The sequence below is a fragment of the Solanum verrucosum genome, unplaced genomic scaffold (assembly GCF_900185275.1).
Source record: "Solanum verrucosum unplaced genomic scaffold, falcon-dt-bn FXZP01000009.1, whole genome shotgun sequence".
Taxonomy (NCBI): Eukaryota; Viridiplantae; Streptophyta; class Magnoliopsida; order Solanales; family Solanaceae; genus Solanum; species Solanum verrucosum.
Genome location: NW_026020231.1, coordinates 3279418 through 3303355, shown reverse-complemented (window position 1 = coordinate 3303355; position 23938 = coordinate 3279418). Strand labels below are relative to the sequence as shown.

At 34.7% G+C, this 23938-nt stretch overlaps 2 protein-coding genes across 4 annotated transcripts in view; one reads left to right on the top strand and one right to left on the bottom strand.

Annotated features, from left to right (window-relative positions):
- Window positions 1–1029: 1029 nt before the first annotated feature.
- LOC125832618 (ABC transporter C family member 13) lies at window positions 1030–23523 on the bottom strand. 3 transcript variants are annotated; one of them, XM_049511810.1, is made up of 36 exons: window positions 23447–23523; window positions 22621–22661; window positions 22450–22537; window positions 20659–20814; window positions 20450–20581; window positions 19723–19823; window positions 18741–18807; window positions 18172–18429; window positions 17164–17233; window positions 16453–16513; window positions 15589–15676; window positions 14367–14485; window positions 12438–12535; window positions 11859–11925; window positions 10315–10432; window positions 10103–10219; window positions 9936–10016; window positions 9607–9855; window positions 8744–8845; window positions 8603–8670; window positions 8242–8373; window positions 7995–8142; window positions 6734–7014; window positions 6336–6492; window positions 5910–6085; window positions 5723–5834; window positions 5551–5604; window positions 4950–5072; window positions 4087–4185; window positions 3811–3903; window positions 3607–3717; window positions 3370–3531; window positions 2440–2627; window positions 2078–2267; window positions 1824–1991; window positions 1030–1310 (listed from the first exon to the last, which is right to left on the bottom strand). In XM_049511810.1, the coding sequence occupies exons 1-36, from the start codon at window positions 23483–23485 to the stop codon at window positions 1230–1232; spliced, it is 4395 nt and encodes a 1464-aa protein (XP_049367767.1). In that variant the 5' UTR covers window positions 23486–23523; the 3' UTR covers window positions 1030–1229. The 3 variants fall into 3 exon arrangements, with proteins under 3 accessions (XP_049367767.1, XP_049367768.1, XP_049367769.1); XM_049511811.1 differs by lacking the exons at window positions 22621–22661; window positions 23447–23523 and having other exon boundaries at window positions 20659–20825; window positions 22450–22465; XM_049511812.1 differs by lacking the exons at window positions 20659–20814; window positions 22450–22537; window positions 22621–22661; window positions 23447–23523 and adding an exon at window positions 19919–20154 and having other exon boundaries at window positions 20450–20561.
- Window positions 7972–23938, top strand: part of LOC125832626 (uncharacterized) — an 86750-nt gene continuing 70783 nt past the window's right edge. Inside the window, exon 1 of the mRNA XM_049511823.1 lies at window positions 7972–7981. The gene's annotated coding sequence lies outside the window, so the exon portion shown is untranslated. The remainder of the gene's footprint in view (window positions 7982–23938) is intronic.

Sequence of the window (23938 nt, the reverse complement as noted above, 5' to 3'; positions counted from 1 at the left end):
CACCCTTGAGTAAGATGTGTCATTTTGCTTGCTTTCCAAAAATAAATACATAAATTTATGTGTCTACGTATACTATGTATATGAAAATTCAATTAGCTGGAAGCTATTTTGCGATGAAATTATTGATAAACATGGGATGGGGCCATTTTCACCAGCAAGAGACTATATATTGCTTTATTTCATGTTGCCAATTACTACTTTAGTCCTCAAAATTGTCTTCTTTTTAGTTTAATGTTTAGCTAACTTTATGGGCTGGTGTAAAATCAATTGTCTAGTAGTATTCACCGAAAATTACACGAGCAACCATTTTGCCTTTTGCTTTATGCTTTACCCTTCTGTAAACAGTGACAAACAGAGGCTTCCAATCATGAAACACCACCAAAATATAAAGTTCAGTAATTTTCCGTGTTTGTTAATTAGTACAGGTTCGTTACATCGTTAACTTAAAAAGAGAGAGACAATGCATTGACAACCCCTTAAACTTGGAAGTAAAACTTCGTGCTTAGGAAGATTTGAATTGATGGAAGCTATTGATATTAAAATCTAAAAGAGTCTAATAGGTTATATCATTTCATTTTGGTAGAGCTGGGTAGCCTTTATGGTAATTAAAAGAATAATCATATGCTTTGTAGTGGTATGAAAATACTAATTTCTACTTTATCTTCCCAATGTTCATTCTCCTGAAAACTCCATTCAAATTCATTTTTTGAATCTACATTCTTTAAATAAAGACAATTCTTATTTAATATAGCTATTTATGTAAGTATTGTTCACGGGTCTTCAAAACTCAGTGTCGTAACTGACAGTGTAATACTATATATATAAATATGGGAATATATGAAGCAACTGTGTAGTTTAAATGAACTTTTACCAAATGTGGAAAAAAAAAACAAAACTTCTTAGTGGCACTGGTGAGATTGATTTAATTTCCTGCCAAAGTTATTTTTAAAGAGATTATATACAATGACTTTATAGTGACAAAAAATAGTTCGTAGGAAAAAAGTTATAATTTTGATGACCATTTGAGGAATTAAATTAACTCAGGCTGCATTTCGAGTTAAGATACTGGATTTAACATACACCAACAACTTCACACTTGAAAATCAGTTCAGCACCTTAATAAGTTAGCAACTACTAGAATTATAAGTAAAAACAAGATTTGAGTGCTTCTTAATAGCTCTACTATACAGCTCCTTCCAGTTTCCAAAACTACAGAAGATTTGCATCAATCACATTCTTGAAGCTTTGGCAAAGCTGAAAAATATGGATGACTGATCTTCTAGAAGAATCCGCGGATTACCCTGTTCAACCTGTAAAGCAAAAAAAAGAAAAAAAGAAGGAAAGATGAGGAACTGAAACAATCACAATTTGGATGATCTTTCTTTTTCTGCTTCTTTCCTTCTATATAACATGCATCAATCTAATAATTGAAGAATGTAGAAGTGTGACCATTCAAAAAGATTGGAGGCAGTCATTTCTCTATGAGATGCACACAGTTAACAATTGTAGAATGTTCACCAGTGGACAAATCAACATACAGTGGGATGAGCACTAAATTCATGAGTATCAAGACTTGTTTGATTGTCCATATCAGTAGCCTTAGAGATACATAAACCAAGTTCCAAACATTATTAAAACAACAATCTTTTTTTAAAGGAATAATGTCTGACCATTGTGTCGACCCCTACTTTCCAGATAAGTATAATAGTAATAATTAACCCGAACAGACTTATTAAAAATGTCAAAGCAATCAGCTAGTTTTGTTATATTCTTATGTCTAGACAGTTTAAACGAAAGGAAGCTTGTCAAGAAAGTACGTTTACCAGGAACCCTCGATCCAAAATCAGGATATTGTCCATGCTCATAACTGTCGAAATGCGATGGGCAATTGTGATAACCGTTGTTCCCTGGCATTCAGTGGCTAGAGTTTTCTGTAGTTTTGAAGTTGTTTCAGTGTCCACGTTTGCCGTGCATTCATCCAAGCAAAGCACCTGCAGAAAAGTGTAAACCTGTCAGTATGCTCTCCCCCATTCCTTGTACACACCTCCGTAGTAACTCCATTTACACATCATACGACCTTGCAGGACTTAAGGAGAGCGCGTGCTAGGCAGAGTAGCTGCTTTTGACCAACAGAAAATGCTGTTCCAGACCCTTTCAGTTGAACATCCAGTCCACCTGCTGCTTCTACCTCCTCCTTGATGTGGCATTTTTCTAGGACATTCCAGATCTCAAAATCCATGTTCTCTTGCAATGGATCTAGATTTTTCCTGAGATGTTTATTGTGCAGACATGTAAGGGAAGCCATATTGCCAACCAATCATCATTAATATAATCACATGCTTTGGCCAGTACTGGTGTTACACAAGGTTAAAAGGAAGGGAATGTTCTAAGACAATATGACTGAAGAAGTCACAACAAATGTCTCTCTATGTCAATTACCTTATCGATCCTTCAAACAAGAAAGGAGCTTGGGGAACAACAGCAAAGCTCGAACGAAGATATCTGACAGAAACACCAGCAATGTTTACCCCATCAACCATGATAGATCCTCCGCATGTTGGGTAGAGCCGAAATAGGGCATTCAAAATACTTGATTTTCCTGCACCTGTTCTTCCAATTATACCAACCTGATAGGGTAATCAGGCAACCTTTAATGTCAATGTCACTGGAGTCTGGAGGAGCTAACATTTCAAGAAACAACAGCATACCCAGTGTAATCCCACAATTCGAGTCTGGGTAACACTTAAAGAAAAGAAACACAAAATATCACATCACTTGAATCCCATCCCTCCTACCCATGCTTGACATATAGCTTTTGACACATTTGATCATCTTGATATCTTCAAAGATGGGATTCATGGCATTGCCCTAGTGCTAGAAAACTCTCCAAGAAATCCAAACAGATGTATAATAAACTTTACAAATTGCAAAAGTTAAAGTTTCTTTGAATATTCATCACAACATTTAAGGGTTGGATAAAGCAAATTAGAACAACACTTCAGTTAACTATTACGTTTTTTAAAGCTAATATAAATATCACTAACCATTAATGACATGAGAATCCGGATAATGGAAATACCAAACAATGTTAGTGAATTAGCTTTATCATCATAAAAGGTTCCTGTCTAAAGTTCCAGTGAAACTACTTTCATTTTAATTACAATGAATTCAAGGAATCATACAATTGGCCTGATGACTTGATATACAAGTAACAACTGTCTTTTTGTAACACAAAGAAGTTACACTTAATTCCAACCATCATCTCTTGGGATAGTTTTATGCCATCTTATAGACGTGTGATTTTGCATGTATCATAAATCAAATTCTCAACTAAAGGGTATGGTAGAAATCCAAGTTAGACAAACAGACCTGTGTTCCCCCAGCAATGGTGAAAGAAACACCACACAGGGCAGGAGGGAGTTGTGGCTTGTACTTAAGAGTCACATTGACAAAATTGATCTCTCCTTGATGTGGCCATTGTGGATGTAATGGATAACCTCCAACATCTTCTTCACTAGGAACATCCATATACTACAGAATGTGGAGTAAGAAGGAGATCTCAATTTGTGTGATAAAACTTTTATGAATGTATCTCAATTTAGTCACCTGTAGTATCCTCTCAACAGAAACCATCTCTTTCTCTGTTTCTGTGAAACTTGTTAAGAAGCTTCCAAGTAAAGATACAATTGGAGCCGCATATGAAAGAGCCAAACCAACCTGTTCATATAGAACCGGTACATCAAATTCAGCGAAGATTATGATTGCTTTGCAGTAAAGGGTCAAGAGCAAGAGAATCACTTAAAAACGTACCAACCCTGGAGTACCTAAATTGATGGGGAGGTATTCATGAGAACCTATAACTGCCATCACCGCAATGAATGAGACGATAAATGCTGCAAGCAACTGAAAAAATAAATCTTTCAGTATCACGATAACATCAATTTTTGAGTATTATGTTATTACGTACACAAATGAGAAATGCATACCCACATAAGTTCAGACATCACAATTGTCAAACTTAAGAAAATGGTGACACAGAAATCAGTAGTAGTTCCCCTAAAGCGATACTGAGAGTGTAAGACATACCTGAAGGCGCAGGGAGAGCCACAAACTTGCTATTACTTCTGAATACGAAGTCCTCTGATATGTCATCAGATGCTTATTAAATTTGAGTAGAAAAAGATCCTGCCCAACAATAGAGTTTGTTCGAATTTCAGAATGGAGAAACAGGTGGTTGGACAACGAATTCCCCTTGGAGAAGTTGGAATACAGAGCATTCAGAATGATAATTTCCAGACATAGGATGGCAATAAGAGGAGGACAGAAAGAGCTCTTTATGATGCTGTTTATAGAGGCCAGAGTATAGGGAAAAACTTCATTCCCTAATCGTGTGATGTATAAGGGAAATTACTAAGCTACTGCATTTTCAGTTCACTGCAACCTTACGTTCCTCAATGGAATAGGGGTGTTCAACCCCTGAAATTTATATGAATATGCATTATGGAAGGACAGGATAAACGAAAAACTAACATAAGAAAGAAAATTTATTTGTGATCATGTTCTGTCAAACAGATGCAATTTTTCAAAAGAAAGATAACACGTGTTCTCACTCTCCTATCAAGATATGATTTATCTAAAAGTTTGTCATCGTATCATGCTAAAACTGTCAGAAATCCTTGGTAAGAGCAGAAAAGCATAATTTTTGGACTAGAATTTAGTAGGGAGATTTTAGTGAACAGAAACTTCTTAAAGTAGTTCCTCCTTTCGATCAAAGATGTGATTGATCGCACAAGGTGAAGCAGTCAAAAGTTCTTTCAAGAGGGCACATATGGATAAGCACAAGAACAAGCTCTCGTTAAGCAGGAATGGAAATTTATATCCTCTGGAAAGAAAAGACAGAGATGCTCCTATGAGAGTGAAGTCTAATTTAAACAACAGGATATAATTACCTCGCTCTTAAAGCCTCTTATTGTTGATGATCCATCCAGAGTCTCTGTAAAAGATGCATATATAGGTGATTGAGATACACTGTCTAATCTACGTAACTCACGTGATGTTGACCTGTAATACAGCTGAAGATCTTATATTCAGTTATTCTGTCAAATCAAAGTATGGGGAAGTGAAACTACCTATTCCAGTGGCCAAGTTTTGCATTCCGCATCAAAATATTTCATACGGTACTTCAAGAAAAAGGTCATTTAATTAAAACCTTTATTGATATTCTAATGTGGATCAAGAGCATGACTTCTCAGATTGTGCTGTAACATGAAAAGAGAAATAGAAGGAGTTGCAAAGAGAAATTTTGATTGTTTTATAATGTTCATATTTTAAGCAGCATAAATAGGTTACTGAAAAATTTCTATCTATAAATACCCTAAATGCGACAAGCATTATATCTTACAAAAACAAATCCCTAGATACACCAAGTTTCACTAAGCTAAAATGAATAAATATATCGAAATTTCCCAGATATTATGTGCTACACTGCATGTGCACTATGTGGGTCAGTCTCTGATAATCAGTGAGATGTATAGAAATTTTGCAACTTACCTGTAGTTTTCTGTAGATGTACCAGAAAGGCATTAGCAGAAACAAAAACATGACCTGCATACATGCATAACCTATTAGAAGCAGAAATTCTATCAAGCAAAAAGTGGGCTGCTGTACTAGATAACCTAGAAAAAGGAACCCTGGAAAGTTCTACAACGAGGAACTAGCTAACCTGCACGTATGACAGTACTACTGCAATCCCCAAGAGGCCAACAAAATTAGCCAGCAGAATGTTGAGAATAAAGGGAAGAGAATCGTCAATAGTGTAGAGATCTGAGGACAGTCTGCATACTCCAGTCAGTATATATTACATAATGTCAAAAGATAGAGCAATTAATTTCTTAGTGGATCAGATATACCTGTTTATAATTCTTCCAGTTGGGTTCAAATCAAAGAAGCTAATAGGCGCACTCATAAGCTTCTCTAATAATCGATCATGTACCTTAACAGCGGCACGTAGCCCACCAAATGCAAATGCAAATGCCCTCACTAAAGTTAGCAAGGAATTTGCCAGACAGAAGAGAGAGAGTATAGCCTGCGACATCAATAGAATTTTCTAAGAAATCATCGTGCCTTGGAATCTGAAATGAGATCTTCTCTTGTGTTGATAATAGGAGATGCATAGAAGAAAACGATATATTACGCAAAGACAAAGCTCTTCAATATTCTTCCATTTTCTGGGATGTCTTACAACAATAATTAAACTTTCCAATAAAGGATAATAAAGCTGGGGAAAGAAAATGACTTGGTGAGGATCTACACAATTTAACTAGTTGGCTAGTTACCAGGTAAAAAGTTGTTGAATATGGTTTCTGGTTTCTTCCACTTGTATCAACCCAATATGAGAGCCACATGTCATTTCCATTACGAGAAGCTTGCATCAAAACCGCAGAGAGGCATGTTAAAAATGTGATGAACCAACCAGCAAAAACAGCATAGCTCCTGCAAGACATAAAATGACAAAATCATCAAACTGAATTCATCACAGGCAGGATCTTTCCACAAAAAGTCTAATAAAAACCTATGCTGCCAAGACTCTTCAAAGAAACCTCCGGGTCTGTGTAGGATACTCCAAAAGTAGTGCATTTTTGGAGGATCCAACACGGGCACAACTACAACTAGCTAGGGATTGAAGTGTAATTGGTGTTGTAGAATTATTTCATGCTAAAAGAAAACAACTCACTTGTATACAATGACTTCAACTTTTCCTTCTTTCCGAGCCTCTGATTCATCAGTCCCTTGATTTTCATCAGGAGTACATATAACATCACCCTCTGAAGTTTTCTGCTGGATCTCACTAGAAATATTTGATCTTTTATCCTGCTGTTGAACTTCAGAACAACTGCTAACTTCATCGATTGTTGAGAATGCTACATCAGAGGGAAAAGTAAAATCAATTGGATTTCCCACCCACTGCACATGTCCTTTATCCATCACAATCACCAAGTCTGCAGCAGATATTGCCTGTAAAGTAAAAGACTATATTAGTATATTTAAGACAAACACTACTTTAGATATCTTAAATGAATGTTCCTCGGTATTGCCAACATCTAGTCAATTTATTAACAAAGATGTTAGCTGTGCCTAATATTACTGCATCTTTCGTGAATATAAGTGCATTTCCCGTTCATCCTGACAAGAGATTACAAAACAGAAATGCACCTTTCCTGATTATTAATGCATTTCAAGTTCTTTTACCTAGAGTTCTGAAAAAAATCCAATATAACAAATAGTAAATTGCTTCATCAACATAATTTTGGTGCATGAATCAACAGCACACACCTTGTGACATACATACTGATAGTTGAACTTCATGTCATTAGAAAGAAAAGACAAATTAACTTGCATATACAGATTTTCCAGAAATGCACAGGGATCAATTGAAGTAAATTTTAATCAGATCTTACACTTAATGTTGAGATCCTTGTTAAAACGAGCCATTTTCATTTAACACAGGATCTAACTATTACTATACATACTTGACTACAATTGCGATTCTGTAACTTTGATCAGTATCATCTGAATATAGGAAAAAACTATGTACACTAGAGATAGAACAACACAAAACTCATTGCATGACAATGATACATTCACGTGCATTATCCATCTCAATGATCAATGTCAACTACACTTTTCTTAAGGCAAGGTGGTTCGTACTTGCAAATACAATAAGCTGTGAAAAACCAATGGCTTGTATCCATATACAAAGTAGCATCAAATTATCTCCGTAGTGATCATTTCAAAACTGCCTTCACGCATTACTTAATAGAAGTTCCTATCAATAGTTTTCTAATTATTTCCCTTGTAATCTTTGACGTGAACTGGAATTTCAGCATTTCTTGTTAGAGAATAAACAAATTATAAATGAGTTCAAAAAGATGTATTGAAATCTCAAAAAGCTCCTATTAGATCAAGCAGAAAAGGGAAGTTGGTGAATGGAAAACCTGAATGTTATGTGTGCAAAGGATTCGTGTCTGCTGATTCATTGGAGGACCAAGAATTGCATTATGTAGAATTGAACAACCAACATGTGCATCAACTGCACTGAGAATATCATCAAGAAGGTATATTTCCGCATCATGATAAACAGCTCTATCAGATACAGAAAAACTTGTCAGAAGATCAAACAATTCAGTACTCACAGTCACTAGACAAGTACCTTGGAAATTTGAAGAGAGAGAATCACGTCACCTGGCAAGTGCAAGACGAGCTCTCTGTCCACCAGATAAGTTAAATCCTTTTTCTCCAACAAATGCCATATCACCTCCCATCATTCTGGAAATATCGAAGTCCAAGGAACAAGCTCTTAAAACTTCTGAGTATCTGTTCCCATCAAAATCCAAGAAGCTTGTGTTAAATAGTGACTCCACAATAAACCTTCAGATATTGCATTTCAAGGGTCCAAGGCATACAAAATATCATCTCCAAGAACATTGAGGTTAACCAGAAGAATGGGGACTTTGGAAATGCAAAACTGAGAACTAACAACTCAATGCAACTGAGATTATCCAAACAAATTCTTATTGTCTTGTCAAAATGTAAGGAAAGAGACCTCCTTGGATCATACTCTCTCCCGAACAAAATGTTATCACGTACAGTTCCTGAGAGAATCCAAGCAACCTGAAAAACAGGCAAACTGTGTGATCATGACTGCTACATAACACATCAAATCTTAACAGCAGTTTGTTTGCACCTGCGGAACATATGCTATAGAACCATTCCGGTACACAGATCCATTGATTAGCCTCGTTTCCCCCAAAATCAAATTCAACAAGGATGATTTCCCTGAACCAACCTGCAAGGAAGTTATTCATAATAATAAGAGAAACAATAGTTTTGCGGGGAAGTAACCTTGCAGAGTAGAAGCATTGGATAACATCATATCAAGCAAATCAGTGCATCACATGTTACACCCATTTCATATGCTCGAAAAGGGAGGTAGAGCTTCTTATTGTACTACAGTATTGCACCAACCATAGTTTCTTTCCCTACAATTAAACCACCAAACTCTGAACTAAGGTGAATTAAAATAAAGAAAGTGTCTGTGCTAGACTGCATGTAGCAACAGTATAGAAAGATCACATAGATATAGATTCAGATTTTTTTCCTACAATTATAATCATATCTCCAACTTCTTTAACAGGACATGGTGAAAAGAGAAGGCACAAATAGAAAGTCATACATATGCAGTACTACATATGCAGTACTCCTGACTAGCTCAGGTACAACACACTTTTGCACCAATAAGAAGCAGAGGCTTTGCAATAACAATTCTAAACATATTATCCATTTCTAAGACAAAGTGTGCAAATATCAAATATATCTTGATTCAAAATTTGTCTAGTTTGTTTTTTCTGCATCAACTTATGAAATGTCACTCGATAACCAAAAAGTTTGTGAATGGTAAAAAGGGAACCTTAAAATGAAAACATAGAACAAAGCCTTAAGATGCTCAAGTTTCATGTCAAATAAGGCAGGCTACTCCATATTTTCTTACATTTATAAGCTCACAGCTATAAAATAAATAATTTATAACAGTATCAAGTTGAGTTCCACCTCTCCAACTACTGCAACCAGTAAACCTTTCGGAATAAGAAGATTAACAGGATCCACAACCAAATCTATTTCCTTCTGGTCACTGCTCGACCATGTGCAAGATGCATCATGGATGACAACAGCCGCATCTTGCAATTCGTTCTGCTTATTAGAGCATGAGAAAACCGAACAATTGCTTGGTTGTTCCATGTTTGTCTCCTGCTCAAAACAAGATAAATACTTGCATAACCTCCTGGAAGATATTGCAGCCTGCAAAACAAAACAAAAGTGAAAGATATTATAGAATAAAGGAGGATAATTTCTCAAAGAAAAGAACTTTCAAAACTTACATCAATTAACCCATTGATGACCCACGGAAATGAATTTAATGGAGAAATCAAGTTGTTAAACAGTGCGACACAAGTAAAAACCTGCAATATTAACCAAACAATTGGGAATATATATGGTTAAAAAGAAAAACTGAAGTAAGCAAGTAGTTTAGAATCTGTCATTGTACCGTTGCTGCATCAAGTTGATGGCCCATCAAAGTATAGAGTCCAAATGTGAACAACGAGAAAAGTGTCGGTGTTGTTGCCCAGAAGAAAACACACCATGAATCCAAGTATTTCCTAGTCTAACATGAAAAAGTCTTACATTCAAGATTTAAGTCATATGGCTCATGCTACTATCAAACATAATGTACTAGAAAGAAGAAGAATATTGTCTCACCGAAAGGTATTTTACTTCTTCTGATCTCGTATTCATTAGCCAACTTCCAAAAAGTAGCTCCCAACCATACATTTTCAAAGTACGTATATGTGTTAAAATTTCTGCTGTCATTCTTATCCTGCAAAGAGGAATGGACAGTATATCATAACAGATATAGAGAATGTTAATTACATAAACTCAAAAGACATAACTCATCCCTTCTTTTGTAATTTTTAATGAAAAAACCCGCGCGTGATATTCATCCAAGATATTTCACTCCTTCCCACCCTAAGAAGTATACACAACCATCTTCTAAATACTTCTCTTCAACAAGTAGAACCATCAGCTTGATTCTGAAAAGAAACCAACCAGCACTTTCCTATTTGTGAAGGAAAAGATGGATAATAACGTCCAACGTCCTTAGTAACATGATGACAGAATCAACCTAAGTATGGAAAGTCAGCAGCTTAAAATAACGTCTCTTTAAACTATCTGATTTTAAGCTAATTCTTCCTTACAAAATAATACTTCCAGAAACTGTTGTTGATTAAGTGTGTACAGACCTTTTAACTGGTCCAGCATTCAGGCTGGATCATAACTTCAGCATGAATTTAAGCAGGTGGAACTATATTCGATCTTCAAAATTATCCCTGGGTTCTATTTCAATTCTTCTTAAGCCAGCCATATATAATGATGTGACAAGATCACAATACAAATCATCTCTCCTTTGTGAAGGAAAAAAACTGTTTCAACCTGTTCACTTATGTCATACAACACTTCCTTACCAGCAACCATCTGGTATCTTTAGTTGCTATCTGATCTAACATCCAACCGAAGTAAACGCCTTGAATGTCTGGTTGCATATTAAACCTATCTGCTCTCATTTATACGTCTCCCTTTACCACACACATAAATTTTGCTTTCAGTAAGCTAACCAAACCCTTATACTTCAGAAAAAAGGCAACATAATAATTCCACGACAACGTAAAATAACATCACCAATAAGATGTGAACTGTTTCTTAGTATCAGTAAAAAACAACACTAATTTGACTCTACTTAATTTTAGTAAACAATCTATAGCAACTTTGGATCACCAGACAAAAAACTGCCAAGGAATATTAAGAGATATGATCATATTCAGGTAGTCACAAACTACAAACTCTCTGCCAAGTCTAGAAAAGAAATTTGTAAAATTATAATTATCAAACATGGGGACCAATAGACACTTTCTTTTTCCAATAGCTTACTGACCAAGTAAAGAAAATGAATGAACATGCATCTTTTTTCCTTGATAAGAAATGTTCAACTACTGAATGAACATACTTTTTTCTGATATGGAATGTTTAAATAATGAATAAACATACTTTTTTCTGATAAGAAATGTTTAAATAATGAATGAACATACTTCTTTTCTGATAAGAAATGTTTAAATAATGAATGGATATACATTTCAGGAATGGATAATAGAGAAAAGAGGATAGAACAATAAGAAAAAGAGAACTGCAACCAAAATAATAGTCCCATATGAACTCCAGCGAGGCTCTAAAGAGTTGCTGGCATATACCTTTCATCCTTTTGCTCCATCATGCTCTTTGTCGCTTTTGCAATTACATTAGCAATCCACTTATTAACTGCATAAAATAACAATTGTCAGGCCTTCTCTAGAATTGACTAAACCATTAAGACCATGGCATATCAAGAACGACCTAGGACAAGGTTTTAAACAACGGGGACTACTGATTTTATTACAGATGCTGATATGTTATATAAGTTGAAAAACATAAACTGTTCCTAAAACTAAGGACTAAACCTTCATCAACCTCTTTCATCAAGGAAAACTGATCTGCAAATTACCGTGGTTATGGACAATACTGACAGTTTTACTGGACAAAATTTTTTAGCACAACACAATCATATCAACAATGTTTTCTAGTGACAACTAATCAATATTTATCACTTACAAAATCTCCAATAATAAGCAAGCTGTCCATAAACTTAGTATCATAGCAACACCATATTTCCATCAGAGCAACTTAAACATATAGTTGTCTCTGTCATATGAGCGCTTCGTATTTAGGCAAACACATCGCATTAAATTGTAATTTTGCAGCATGCTCAAATCTATATCGGAGTCATCTAGTACCTGGTATTAGCAAGATTGTTATAGCTATTCCAGAAAGAAATGCGAACTTGACTTGTGTATACAGGAGATAGAGAGCAATTCCAATCTGCAATGGCAAACTGATGCATTTTATGATTAATAGATCCAGAAACCTAGGAAATGAAAAATGGACAAAATCCAAGCTGGGAAACTTCATTCTTTATTTATAAGAGCTCTCATCATTTCAGAAATGCAGAATGCTAGATGTTGTCTGGAAAGAAAGACTTCAAATATGCTTCATCACATTTCAAATAAGCACACTTTGTCACGAGAAGGAGTAGTGAGTTTAAGGTAGATCTTGAAAAAGTCCCCTATTTTCTTGATTAGATGCACTTAACAACAAAAGAAACAAGAAGAGCAAGAACAAAAGAAAAATACACACGAACAGATGCTTTCTCTATACCCTGATTAAACACATATTACAGTTTGTTCAACATTTTGCAGAGCAGGACCAATCTTTTTAGCAACAATTCATCACTATTTATCCCCAGAAAAACTAACATTGGGGGTCAGAATTGTGAATTAAATAGTGGCATCATCAAACAAAATACATGAATATACAGTCGTGAATATGCATCGAGACCCGAGAGTAAGAAACAATGGTAACACAAAGTATGGAAGTTAAAGATTTATCAACACAACCCATCATACCAAATTTTAATTGTATGAAGTAAAAAGCATAGTGAATTAATAGCACAATATCCAAAACTTAGACAACACTATTGTGTACAGTAACCTACTGATAAAAGAATCTTTTTGTACAGCCAGCATATATACATTAATTCATACTCAAATTTTGCTAGCCATGCTAACTTTTTACTTTAAGTTTTCATAGATCACTATAGTTCACTGAACTATAAGTATAATTTTAATTGGTTACAACTTCCCGATACATTTTACTTCTTTCTGGTCATCAGTGTAAATGACAACTTGCAATTAGAAAAAATTCTCAAAATATTTCGGTATAGATCAGGAAGCACAATTAGGTTTCAAAATATGCACTGAAAATAATTAGGCATCAGAGAAGACGCTAACAGTATCTTAAAACATTTAAGGAAAGAATCGCATTCTCGGAACCTTGACAGCCTTCATACAAGCCCAGATGTTTATTTTCCGTCTTACGAATGACAGTTGCTTAAGCTGGGGACTTTTATCCTTTTAGTTTCAAGATTCCTCAAGGACAAGAGACGCTCTTAACCAAACATCAAACACATATATATGGTCTGAGGTGCAGATATGCAAGGGTCATATAAAAGCCTACAAGTAGAAATTTATTCAAAGGGAACCATATATTAACTAAAGGAAACACAATTGGCATTTCCATGTGGAACTAATCACAACAAAGTGTCAAACATATTACCCGCTTTCCTAGTTCATAAAAATGGAAAATTTCAGTGCATTTCAGAAATTGTACTGCTAACAATAATGATGATGGTAATATCCAGTTACATTGTATTGCTCACAATAATGATGATGCTAATATCTATCACAATAATGATGATGCTAATATCCATCTACCTAATGATAAATTGGGGCAAACGTAATCCATTTGGAAGCATCCACTACTGTAAGTGATGGTGCAACATGACCCTTGTAAATGATGTAGTGATGTAGATTCCACGTTATATATGATCAAGGCTTTGCACACTTTGTAATATTGAATGCACTATCTTAGCGCTGTTATACCATGTATAAAATATCATTACTTACAACAAAGAAAAGCATCTACTACTGCATGAATCAAGCCTTTACTTAGATCTTTCGAAAACCGGTCATAAGAAAATAAGAAAACAAAAGGAAGTTCTATTCATCTACATTTTGAATATCTTATTTTGGGGTTGGGGGTGGGGTGGGGGTGATGGACCAATCAATTACACTGTTACTGATCTTCTCGGGATAGAAAATACTAACCTCCACATATCATGAAAACTATTACACAGGTTCACAATTCGATCAGCATCCACAGACATGAATGTCTGAATTTCTCCTTCAGAAAATTTTGATCTCTCGGCCAAACTAACAGAAAGACACTTGAAAAAAAAAATGGCATTGTTAGTCACAAAATATCTTGTCGATAGAAACCTTTCACTTAGATCTGAAGTTTGAAAAGTTAGCAGTAGCCACTTTAGGTTTTGAAAAGTGATAGACAACAACATGGACACACCTATAGAAAAACAAAGGTCGATATATCACTAATCCCTATGGCCATTATACTCAAAAATAAACCAAAAGGTACTCTCCACGTGGATTACCTAGGTTTTGCAAATGGGGCTTGGCCCTCCTACCTAGTCTTAAGTTTTGAAGACCGGTAGGACACCCTTAACATGGAACAAAATATCCAATGTATTGTTTTTGTCACTAGTCACTCTAGACAACAACAATTAGTATAAGAACATCACTCAAATCATTGTCGATCATAATCCACTATCTGAAAATCTCAAAACTCCTAATGTATTTGCTTTAACCGAACACAAAATGAATGTCAATATTTTCATTTAGGACACATTCCGAGTTTGAAAAATACACAAATGGAAATAATCTGAATGAAGAATACATAAAGAACTTCGAGTACTTTTTATTTTTATTTGTATAATATTGGCGATTAGTTTATAAGAGTAACATAGTAAATGAGGATTCATATCACTGACACCAACTTGTTTGGGACTGAAGCATAGTTGTTATTGTAAAAATTTCCAGTTAAGGCTTTTGAAAGACAAAAATCATTCAAGTTGAGAACATAGGAAAACAATAACATTTTTTCAGTTGGAATAGGCATCTCTAATTCTTCAGACCTTAAAAAGCTAAGACTAGTATCTGAAAACTAAAAAAATTAAGCTCATTTCACTAGAAAACAATGACAAAAAATACCTTCCTCATTTGACAAGAAAGAAACACCAGACACTGTCCAAATTTAAAGAAGCTAGTGAAAACCCACTTTACCATCTAAATGGTCTAGTTAAAATTACTCATGATATAAATCACAAAATGAACATATCCAACTAAGAAGATAATAGTATGATACAAAGATGCAATATGGATCCCGTGTGACAGCTGTAATGTGGTTATAGAACAGATTCTTCAAGATGATAAAGATGGAACTCATAATAGCTTATTGCTGATAACGAAGATTCACCTTTCCATAAATAAGACTCATGATACTGGATCTTAGCTTGAGCTTGAGCTTTGAAAGATGAAAAGTATATTGTGTATCAAGGAACGATCTGCAGCATTACACAAAGAGCTTCTTATACTTTAGTGTCATAATCAGAGCCTAATAATAACTTACAATATAAGTTATATAACTAAAACGATCAGACAAATTCAAGAAAGACACGTTGCATGCGAGCTAGTATGAGAAGTATTTCGCATATAGATAACAAAATCAGGTAGTAAGCTTACTACAATAAGAATACATTCCCAGGAGAGAAAACATGAGATGGATAGAACTCCAATTAAAATCCACTTCCCATTTCCCAATACAGAATTATTCCAAAATTCAAATTCAAAAGGGAAAAACTAAAGCAAATTCTAACAAGGGTTGGTGATACAGAGATAGGATGAAATGTCCCACTCTCAGAAAATGTTGATAAGACCAAATTTTAAAGTAAAAGTCTACACCTATCCAAGACCCAATGTGCTCACATGCTTATTCTACCATGGAAGTGACATCTCTTCTAAGATTTCACAGAAAAATATATGAACACGTCCCTTCCTAAAACCTTAAGCAGTTAGATATGTAGATTGTGACAACCTAGTTACCATGAGATACAACTTGAAATCCCAAATGCTGATATATGAGTAACCCAGAATTCACTGAGTTTTCTCTTCTTTTTTTGTGTGTGTGCAAGACAACAGTGGGCACCAGAATTCTGTCAGTAGCTAGAGTTCTGCTACAAAGTTACCAAGAACAGCATGTAGTTTAAGAAGAACTTGAAAGAAGACGAAACATATCATAACTTGATTAAAGTGAATTCCAGGAACGAAGAGTAAAAGTTACTTCAAGACAGAAGAAAGGCCCAAGGATAGTGCAAGAATATAGCCGCCATAGTCTCTTGAACCTGTTGATAAAGAGTACGAACACCAGTCACAAAGTGTCATTCGACCTTGAGAATGTTTGAGAAGAACCAATGAATAGTCATGAAGACATCTGGCAAACTTATCAAATGAATAGTCAATTGATCAATGTTAAATTGAGTTCTATGTCATACAAAATTAAGGCTAAACATTGTCAATAACACTGTTAGATCAGAAGATACTACAATCCTTGTAAAGGAAAAGTAAGCATGTATCTTCAACTAAAAAGCTACACTCTAATGATTGATGGAGAGAGAACATCTGCAGTAAAAAGCCAAAAGAGGACTTGCAGCAACTGAATGGGGACAAGATTGATGATTCTGAAAATTTCAACAGCACATGTACTAAGATCAGGTTAGAATTAATTCTATGAAGGCATTATGTTGTTTGACAAGAGAAATCATTCAGAAACTTCTGATCGCATTTGTGTAAAACAAGGTTATAATCAACTCTAGCAGAGCATTAATTGTTATGTCAGCTGAAACGCAAGGAAAAGCAACTGTCTTGGAATATCAAAGACTCCAAAAACAAGAGAGAAATAATCATTTTTCCAGTGAAAAATATGATTTAAGTTCATTAAATTCAAAATCTGAAGAATACTGGAAAAAAATGAAATATCGGTATATGCAAAAACCTTGCTGTAGAAAGTGAATCAACTTATTGAGAAGCACTGGACCCGCAAAACTGAGACAGTCATTAAGCACCTACAAAATCAAGAAATGTTACAACTTTTTGAATCTATTGACAACATCAAAAAAGGTATTAACAAATTCAGTACTTCATTTTTAATAAAGAATGCATTGTCAAATTCATATATTGGTCTTGAGATCTAACTAGTCCCTATATTTAAAAGAAACATTGCCTATGATGCCACGTAAGCAAACACCAAAAACTTGTGGTATGCAATATAAATGTTAGTCACCAAAAAGCAGAAATACTTTCATCAGTTACCAGCTTGCATTATGCAAAAGATCTCTGGAATAAACCTTCATGGAATCAGTAGGCAGTTCGCTTGTCCTATTCAACTGACTCTCATTATCTAGTCATAGGTATGGAGAAGGTTTTGATTTGGTTATCTAGAGTTGTTTGAAGTATGTTTAGACAACAAAACTAGCACAGTGAGATTTTGAGTGTTTCTAACAGGAATTTGGGGTTGGCAACTGTTGGGATGTGTTTATTTTTGGACAAGCGGAAATAGGGGTTTCGAAATTGGGAACTGAAAATGAATCATTGCATCTTCTAATTTACTTGTGGGGTCACACGCTTAGCACAGAATTTTGGTCACAATGTAATATCCTGCAATTTTCACTATCCCTGCAGAACTATAATTAAGAATGATAGTCTCTCTAATATATATCTCTCTAAATCAAGTTTCTCGTGTAATAAATGCATAATTTGGGATTTAGCTGGTCAGACCTAAAAAGGATAGAGAAAATTCGGCAAGTTGACACAGAGAACAACAACATACACAGGAAGCATTACGTTGAGATTTTACAGCATCAAACCAATGTATATGCATCCAGTCGTATAGTCACAACTTCTGATCAATGAATTTATCAGAGAAGCATCAGCTAGGTGACATTGACACATTGGTTCTTCTCTACTTCTCCAAAACTAACATAAAGTGGTCATAATATATTACCTTCAGAAGACCTAAACGGAAATATTGCCATCCATATGCACGACATATTGTTTTGATTAATGAAGGATGAGAATATTCATTTCTTTGTTGAGCTTTCCAGCATGTCGACAGCAAAGTGTGGCAGGATGAAGGATCCATATCAGTGGGTAGCTCAAGTAAATCTTCATAGTCAAGCTGCCTTTTTACTCCGCATTCCAGTACGGGTTTGATAGATTTGAATGCTATCAGATCCCAGCAGTTGCATATAATACCCTTTGACTAATATCCAATGAAACCATTGTCCCAAGATTAGGATAAACAGAAGAAAGAAGAATAGAAACTAAAAACGTTATAGGCAATCAATACTTGCTTGTGTACAAAGTAGAAAAGAAGATGCATTCCACACCATTTAACAGAGAGAACGTACAGAGTTTATAACATTTTTAAAAAAAACAGAGAACTAGTGTTTTCTGACATCTCCAAAGTGGTAAAACTGGTGTCAGTGTTTTCATATACAACAATACCATGATGAAATTCAATAAATATTAAATAGGATGATTAATCTTAATCAATGGAAAAGATATACATACCACTCCTCTGGAGCTACCTTGACCAGTGTCAATTTTTCTGGGCAGAAGTAATTCCTCCTCCATGCAACTGTTTATTTTGCAATTAACCATGAAGCGATTATTGAATAAGAAAAAAACAACAGACGAATGTATTAACTACTGGGTAAATGAACTTTAAGTGACAAATCAGTGTTTGATCAATATAATTGAAATTACAAAATCTGAAAGATCATATTGTCATGTCGAAAATACACGATAAAAAATAAATATATGATGAGTCCAGGTAGATGAAATGGAAAAAACTTCTATGCACCTGCATGGATCATATCATCCAACATAATGCAGGTAAATAGAAAGGAGAACTTTTATGCAAGACAATTATTATGTACATATTAAAATTTGAAAAGCTCATACAGTCAAAGCAACATGCATTCAAGGGATTAGATGATTATCAACATTCAAACTGTTATACATATCCAATAGCTGGTTGAATATGAAAAATCTGGATGTAACTTCATATTAACTTAGCAAGGTGATGAGGATTAGAATACTATGTTTTATGATTCCATTTTGGATTACATATAACAGGTGTCATTCCATAAATCTATCTATGGACCATAGCCAAGTCCCATTACATTTTGTCATTCATTCTCAAGTATGTTTAAGACACTTAAAATAAACTTGCTTAGAGAGAGGTGTTATGCTAAATCCATTAAAAGATACCTTTCATTTTTATTTTTATTTTCCAGTCACTGCTTAATGCTAATAGCGTATATGTTATCCATAATCATTAACGGCACAAAGTTCTAATTTCTCAAAATTATCAGCCACCCATACTTACTGGGATGACTAACTTTTTGTTTTTGGCCTCTGATCTCTCAGGTAACCTCTAATCTTCAGGTTACTCACTACACAAGGAGGCTAGGAGCAGAGATAAAATAACCATAGCTGGATCTTTGAATCATTACAATTACATTAGGCCAAAAACAAGAAGAGGAAATACCTACTACTCTGAGGCCTTGTTGTACTTCTGGTAATAATAATCAAAACTCCAAAACTTATATCCACTAAAGCAGTGAAGCCTTCTTTAAGACACAGAAGAACCTGCAGCAGCAAAATCATATTAGACTCTTTCAACATTCAGTTGTCTGCAGAATTTAGGTGATAAATGTGTGCAAGATAAGTATCAAGAATCAAACATGGACAATTGTTCAAGACCAATAAAGCCTCCTCCTGAACAGACATTTTCTCTCACATAAGATGTTGGTTCAGAGACCTTAATGTGTATATCCATGAAGACCAAAAAGATTCAGAAGATAATAATACCACCTTTATCTTCAGCTTACTGTAAAGAATCTAATAATATACTTTGACACTAGAGTCGGTGGTAACCCGTAATCTGCTGCATACTTGTTAAATATACCACTAATCAAGCCTAGAAAAAACATTTTTAGAAGAATCCACTATCAATGCACAACAAAGTACCAATATCCAACAAATACGAGAATTTGAGTTGAAAGTAACAAAAAAATTAAAACCTGATTCTGAAGTGCAACAACATTCAGCATTTTTACTTGTAGGAGCATTTTATAAACTGATCAATGCATTTACCAATACATAAAAATTGAGCTTTTGAGAAAGTAAATTTCACAGATCCAACAAGTCCACTATTTTAAGAAACTCGGTGCAGAGAAAGCCATACAAAATTTCCTGAGAATTATAAGTTGTACCTGAAGAGAAGTAAAATCTCTTTGTAAATGAGGTACTAAAAGAAGAAATTTCAACATCCACCAAACACATAAGATGGGGTTGCAGCAAACAACATAGCAGTACCCACACTTCAAGACCAGCAGAATGGTAGCCTGAAAAAGTATGCCTGATGAGAAATGGAAGTTGTTGCAAACAAATTCATAATGTGGTAGAGAAGTGCAAAGCTCACCCAAACTGAGAATTGTGAGAACCTGAAGAGCCATTCATGATACTGAACATGAGAACTGTCTAGCATCTTTTTGATTAGCACAACCATGTCACAGAGTGCCATGCTTGCACCCAAAGTAGGTATCAGATGCAAGAAAACCTTTGCCAGAATGGATACCTGTTTCATCCCTGTAGACCATTAGCCCATGGAAACACCTCATGAAGGAAAATATTAAGCCAACTACATTGGGTGAAGACTTCGATGGAAATAATTGGCATAATTACGAGTCAAAAAGAGCAGTTAGAAAGTTAGGAGAATGCAAAACATGAAATAAGGCAATTCAAACCTAGAATTGAAAAGATTAATCATAAATATATAAGAAAAATACTATTTTGTCTTCTATTAGTTAATTAAACTCCATAAAGCACCAAGACAGAGCATGCAAAGTACAATATTATGTAAAACAAATTGGCTCTAAGTAATCTAATCAAATAGCTAGATACCCAATATTCTTCACTCAAAAATAAATATAAACTGAACCCTCAGACTTCTACACAGGGTCTTGAACCCTATCAAAGTTCGTTTGTTTCCTTGCATACAATCAAAAGATAAATGACATGAACAGATAAAAGACATGAACACTTCCCAAGATGCGTTTTCATCTCTAGCCTTCTTATGTGCCAAAATCCTATGTGATTTAAGAAACTTGTAAGAACTACAATTGTCAAGCCACAATGACAGCAGTGAACAGAGAAATAACATTGTTACACTCTCCTTGCACAAAACACCAAAACTTGATAAACTTCCTCATTTCCTGTTAATTACATCAGGGGAAGAAATAAGTGATGTTATCTAATAGGGAAAAACAATTATGTGAGGTAGATAATTAAATCTGAAGCTATAGCTCAATAACAATATAGTGCCGCCTCTGTCTTGAAATGAGAGCCAAAAAACGCCTGGAGTTTTTGGTCAATATCTTACTGCAACAATCTATGATTGCACGTTCCTGACTAAGCCATGCTTTGCTACACAACCAGAATATAGCACCAAAAACCTTCTTATGATAAAATATTCATTAACCTACACAAAATTCCTTTAGTTTTATAACCTACAGAAAAGTTCTTCATGAATCTCCAGAAACTGATACCCATCCAGAAAAAGGAGAGCTATGATGGTCATTACTAATTTGAACCTAACGAATTTTGATAACTCATCAACATCCGAATACGCCTCCAGTCCCCATCTCTTCCATACTATAGTCTAATCACTTTCTCCTCAAAACGTCCTGCTTTTGATGCAAGTCTTCACAACCATTTACCTTTAATGAGAAAACTCAACTGGGCCTCAGACAGCAAAATTGGATTATGTTTACTATCACAAACACAGTTCCACAATATATGTAACCTACAGTAAAACTAGTTTCTTCAACAGTGAGGAATTTGATCACAAACTCAGATTGATGATTATCCAACCCAAAAAAGCTGTGCAGAAAAGATATTCTCACCCTCCCTTCTCCAAGAAATAGAGATAAAGGCTAACATGATTTTCCAATCAGATACGAAAACTTGTTAAGATGCATTTCTAATTAAGTTTTTTACGTCCCAATATGAATCATTGCAAATGAAATCTACTTCCCTAAATGGAAACGGCACACTTATTATATTATCAATCAATGCTATAGAGTCCTACTATTACGGACCGATAACCATTGCCTCACTTTTAAACCCTCCATAAAGCATTCAATCATTTAAATTCTAAATTAGAAACTATAGTAATGCAATGTGCTTCTCTTGCAATGAAAACGAAGCATACCCTATTTCCATCTTTGACACTCCTTTTACCAGCTCCTATAGCAGCAACAAGAACAATAGTCAAAATATTGGCTCCAAAACCTAATACTGTGAATATGGTTAAGGTAATAAACAGTAACAACAATTGGTGTAACTTTCTTAGCATAGAAAAAAAACACAAATTGAAGGATATAAGTTGCTGAAACACTCTGAAACTCCGTCGCTGTTCCAAACCTAACCATCCAGAAATCAAAACAGAAGTCGTAAGAATTATGAGAACACTAGCACAAACGTAATATATATAGTTCTACCTTATAGAGAAAGTGAAAAAGATTTAACTAAGTGATATTCATGATCCACACGTTCACCCACTCTCTCAGACAGAATGTACTTGTAGTTTCTTGCTTTGAACACTTAACAATAAAATTAAAAAACCAAGAATCTCCGAACTTCGAGAACTGAAGTTACACCAAGAAGAAATCATCTCAGTACCAGACAGAATCTTGAACATTTACAAAGAAAATCCCGAACACTATCAAGAAAACGTTTCACATAATTAATTATTCTGTAAAAAAAAAAAAAAATGAGTGGACAAACCTACTGCAGGCAAGGCAAATTGTCCAAAAAAAGTGTTCAAGAAATCAAGAATGTAACAAGATTGTTGTTTTAAGACCAAGTAAAGGCAAATTGTCCAAAGAAGATCTCCAAGAAATCAAGAATGTAGAACAAGATTCTTTTAGGGCCAAGTAAAAAGTAACACCCCACTTTGTACACAGTGATCATAATCTTGAATACTTGCCAAAAAAATTTACAGATATTAAAGAAAACAACTAACTAAAACAGTTCATATTTAAATTCCAGAAAAGTAGGAAGAATCGAATTCTTGAAAACAAAATCGTCAAGAAAATTTCAAAAAAAAAACCCACCTTTAATGTGTAAAAACTTAATAAGAAAGAAAAACAGAGTAAAAAATTTAGTGAAATTAGGAGAAAGAAAATAGACTAGTACTAAAAACATACGTATGGAGAGTCAGGGCAAATGCGCTTCATCAACTCCATCGAAAGGGGAGAGGAATTGAACGGTGGAATTTGGAAAGCCAAAACTGAAAGAGTAGTGCATGGAGGAGTGATTTATATATTAAAAAAAAAAAGTTGGCAAGTATGCGGGTCGGGTCAAAAAAATGGGCCGGGTTTTATGGATTAGTCTGATCCGCAACTTTGCTTGTTGCTTTTCCACATGCCCTCTGAATCCCTTCTTTCTACTTTTACTTTATTTTTATTTTTTTCTTTAATTGGCTATTGCTTTAAGCTTTATAGTTATGGGCGACTTAAAGGAGCCAAAAATGTAAAACCTTTTATAATGTAAATAGATCCAAAGCTTGATTTAAACAGTTGCCTTTTTTAGTAGTGTTATACTTTATATTCGCAGTTTCCCTTTTTCTGTAAAGTTAAATTAATATATAATTAGTTCTACTATATTTAAATTAATGAACTGTATGCACTATATAATAG

What these genes read in the sequence shown, in the direction of transcription:
- LOC125832618 (XM_049511810.1), bottom strand. Translation starts at nt 23,485, where the DNA reads ATGGAGTTGATGAAGCGCATTTGCCCTGACTCTCCATAC. An exon ending in GTGTCAAAGATGGAAATAGG is followed by an intron (nt 20,815 to 22,449) that starts GTATGCTTCGTT and finishes GGGATGAAACAG; the next exon opens with GTATCCATTCTGGCAAAGGT. An exon ending in ATGGAGCAAAAGGATGAAAG is followed by an intron (nt 10,433 to 11,858) that starts GTATATGCCAGC and finishes TCCTCTTTGCAG; the next exon opens with GATAAGAATGACAGCAGAAA.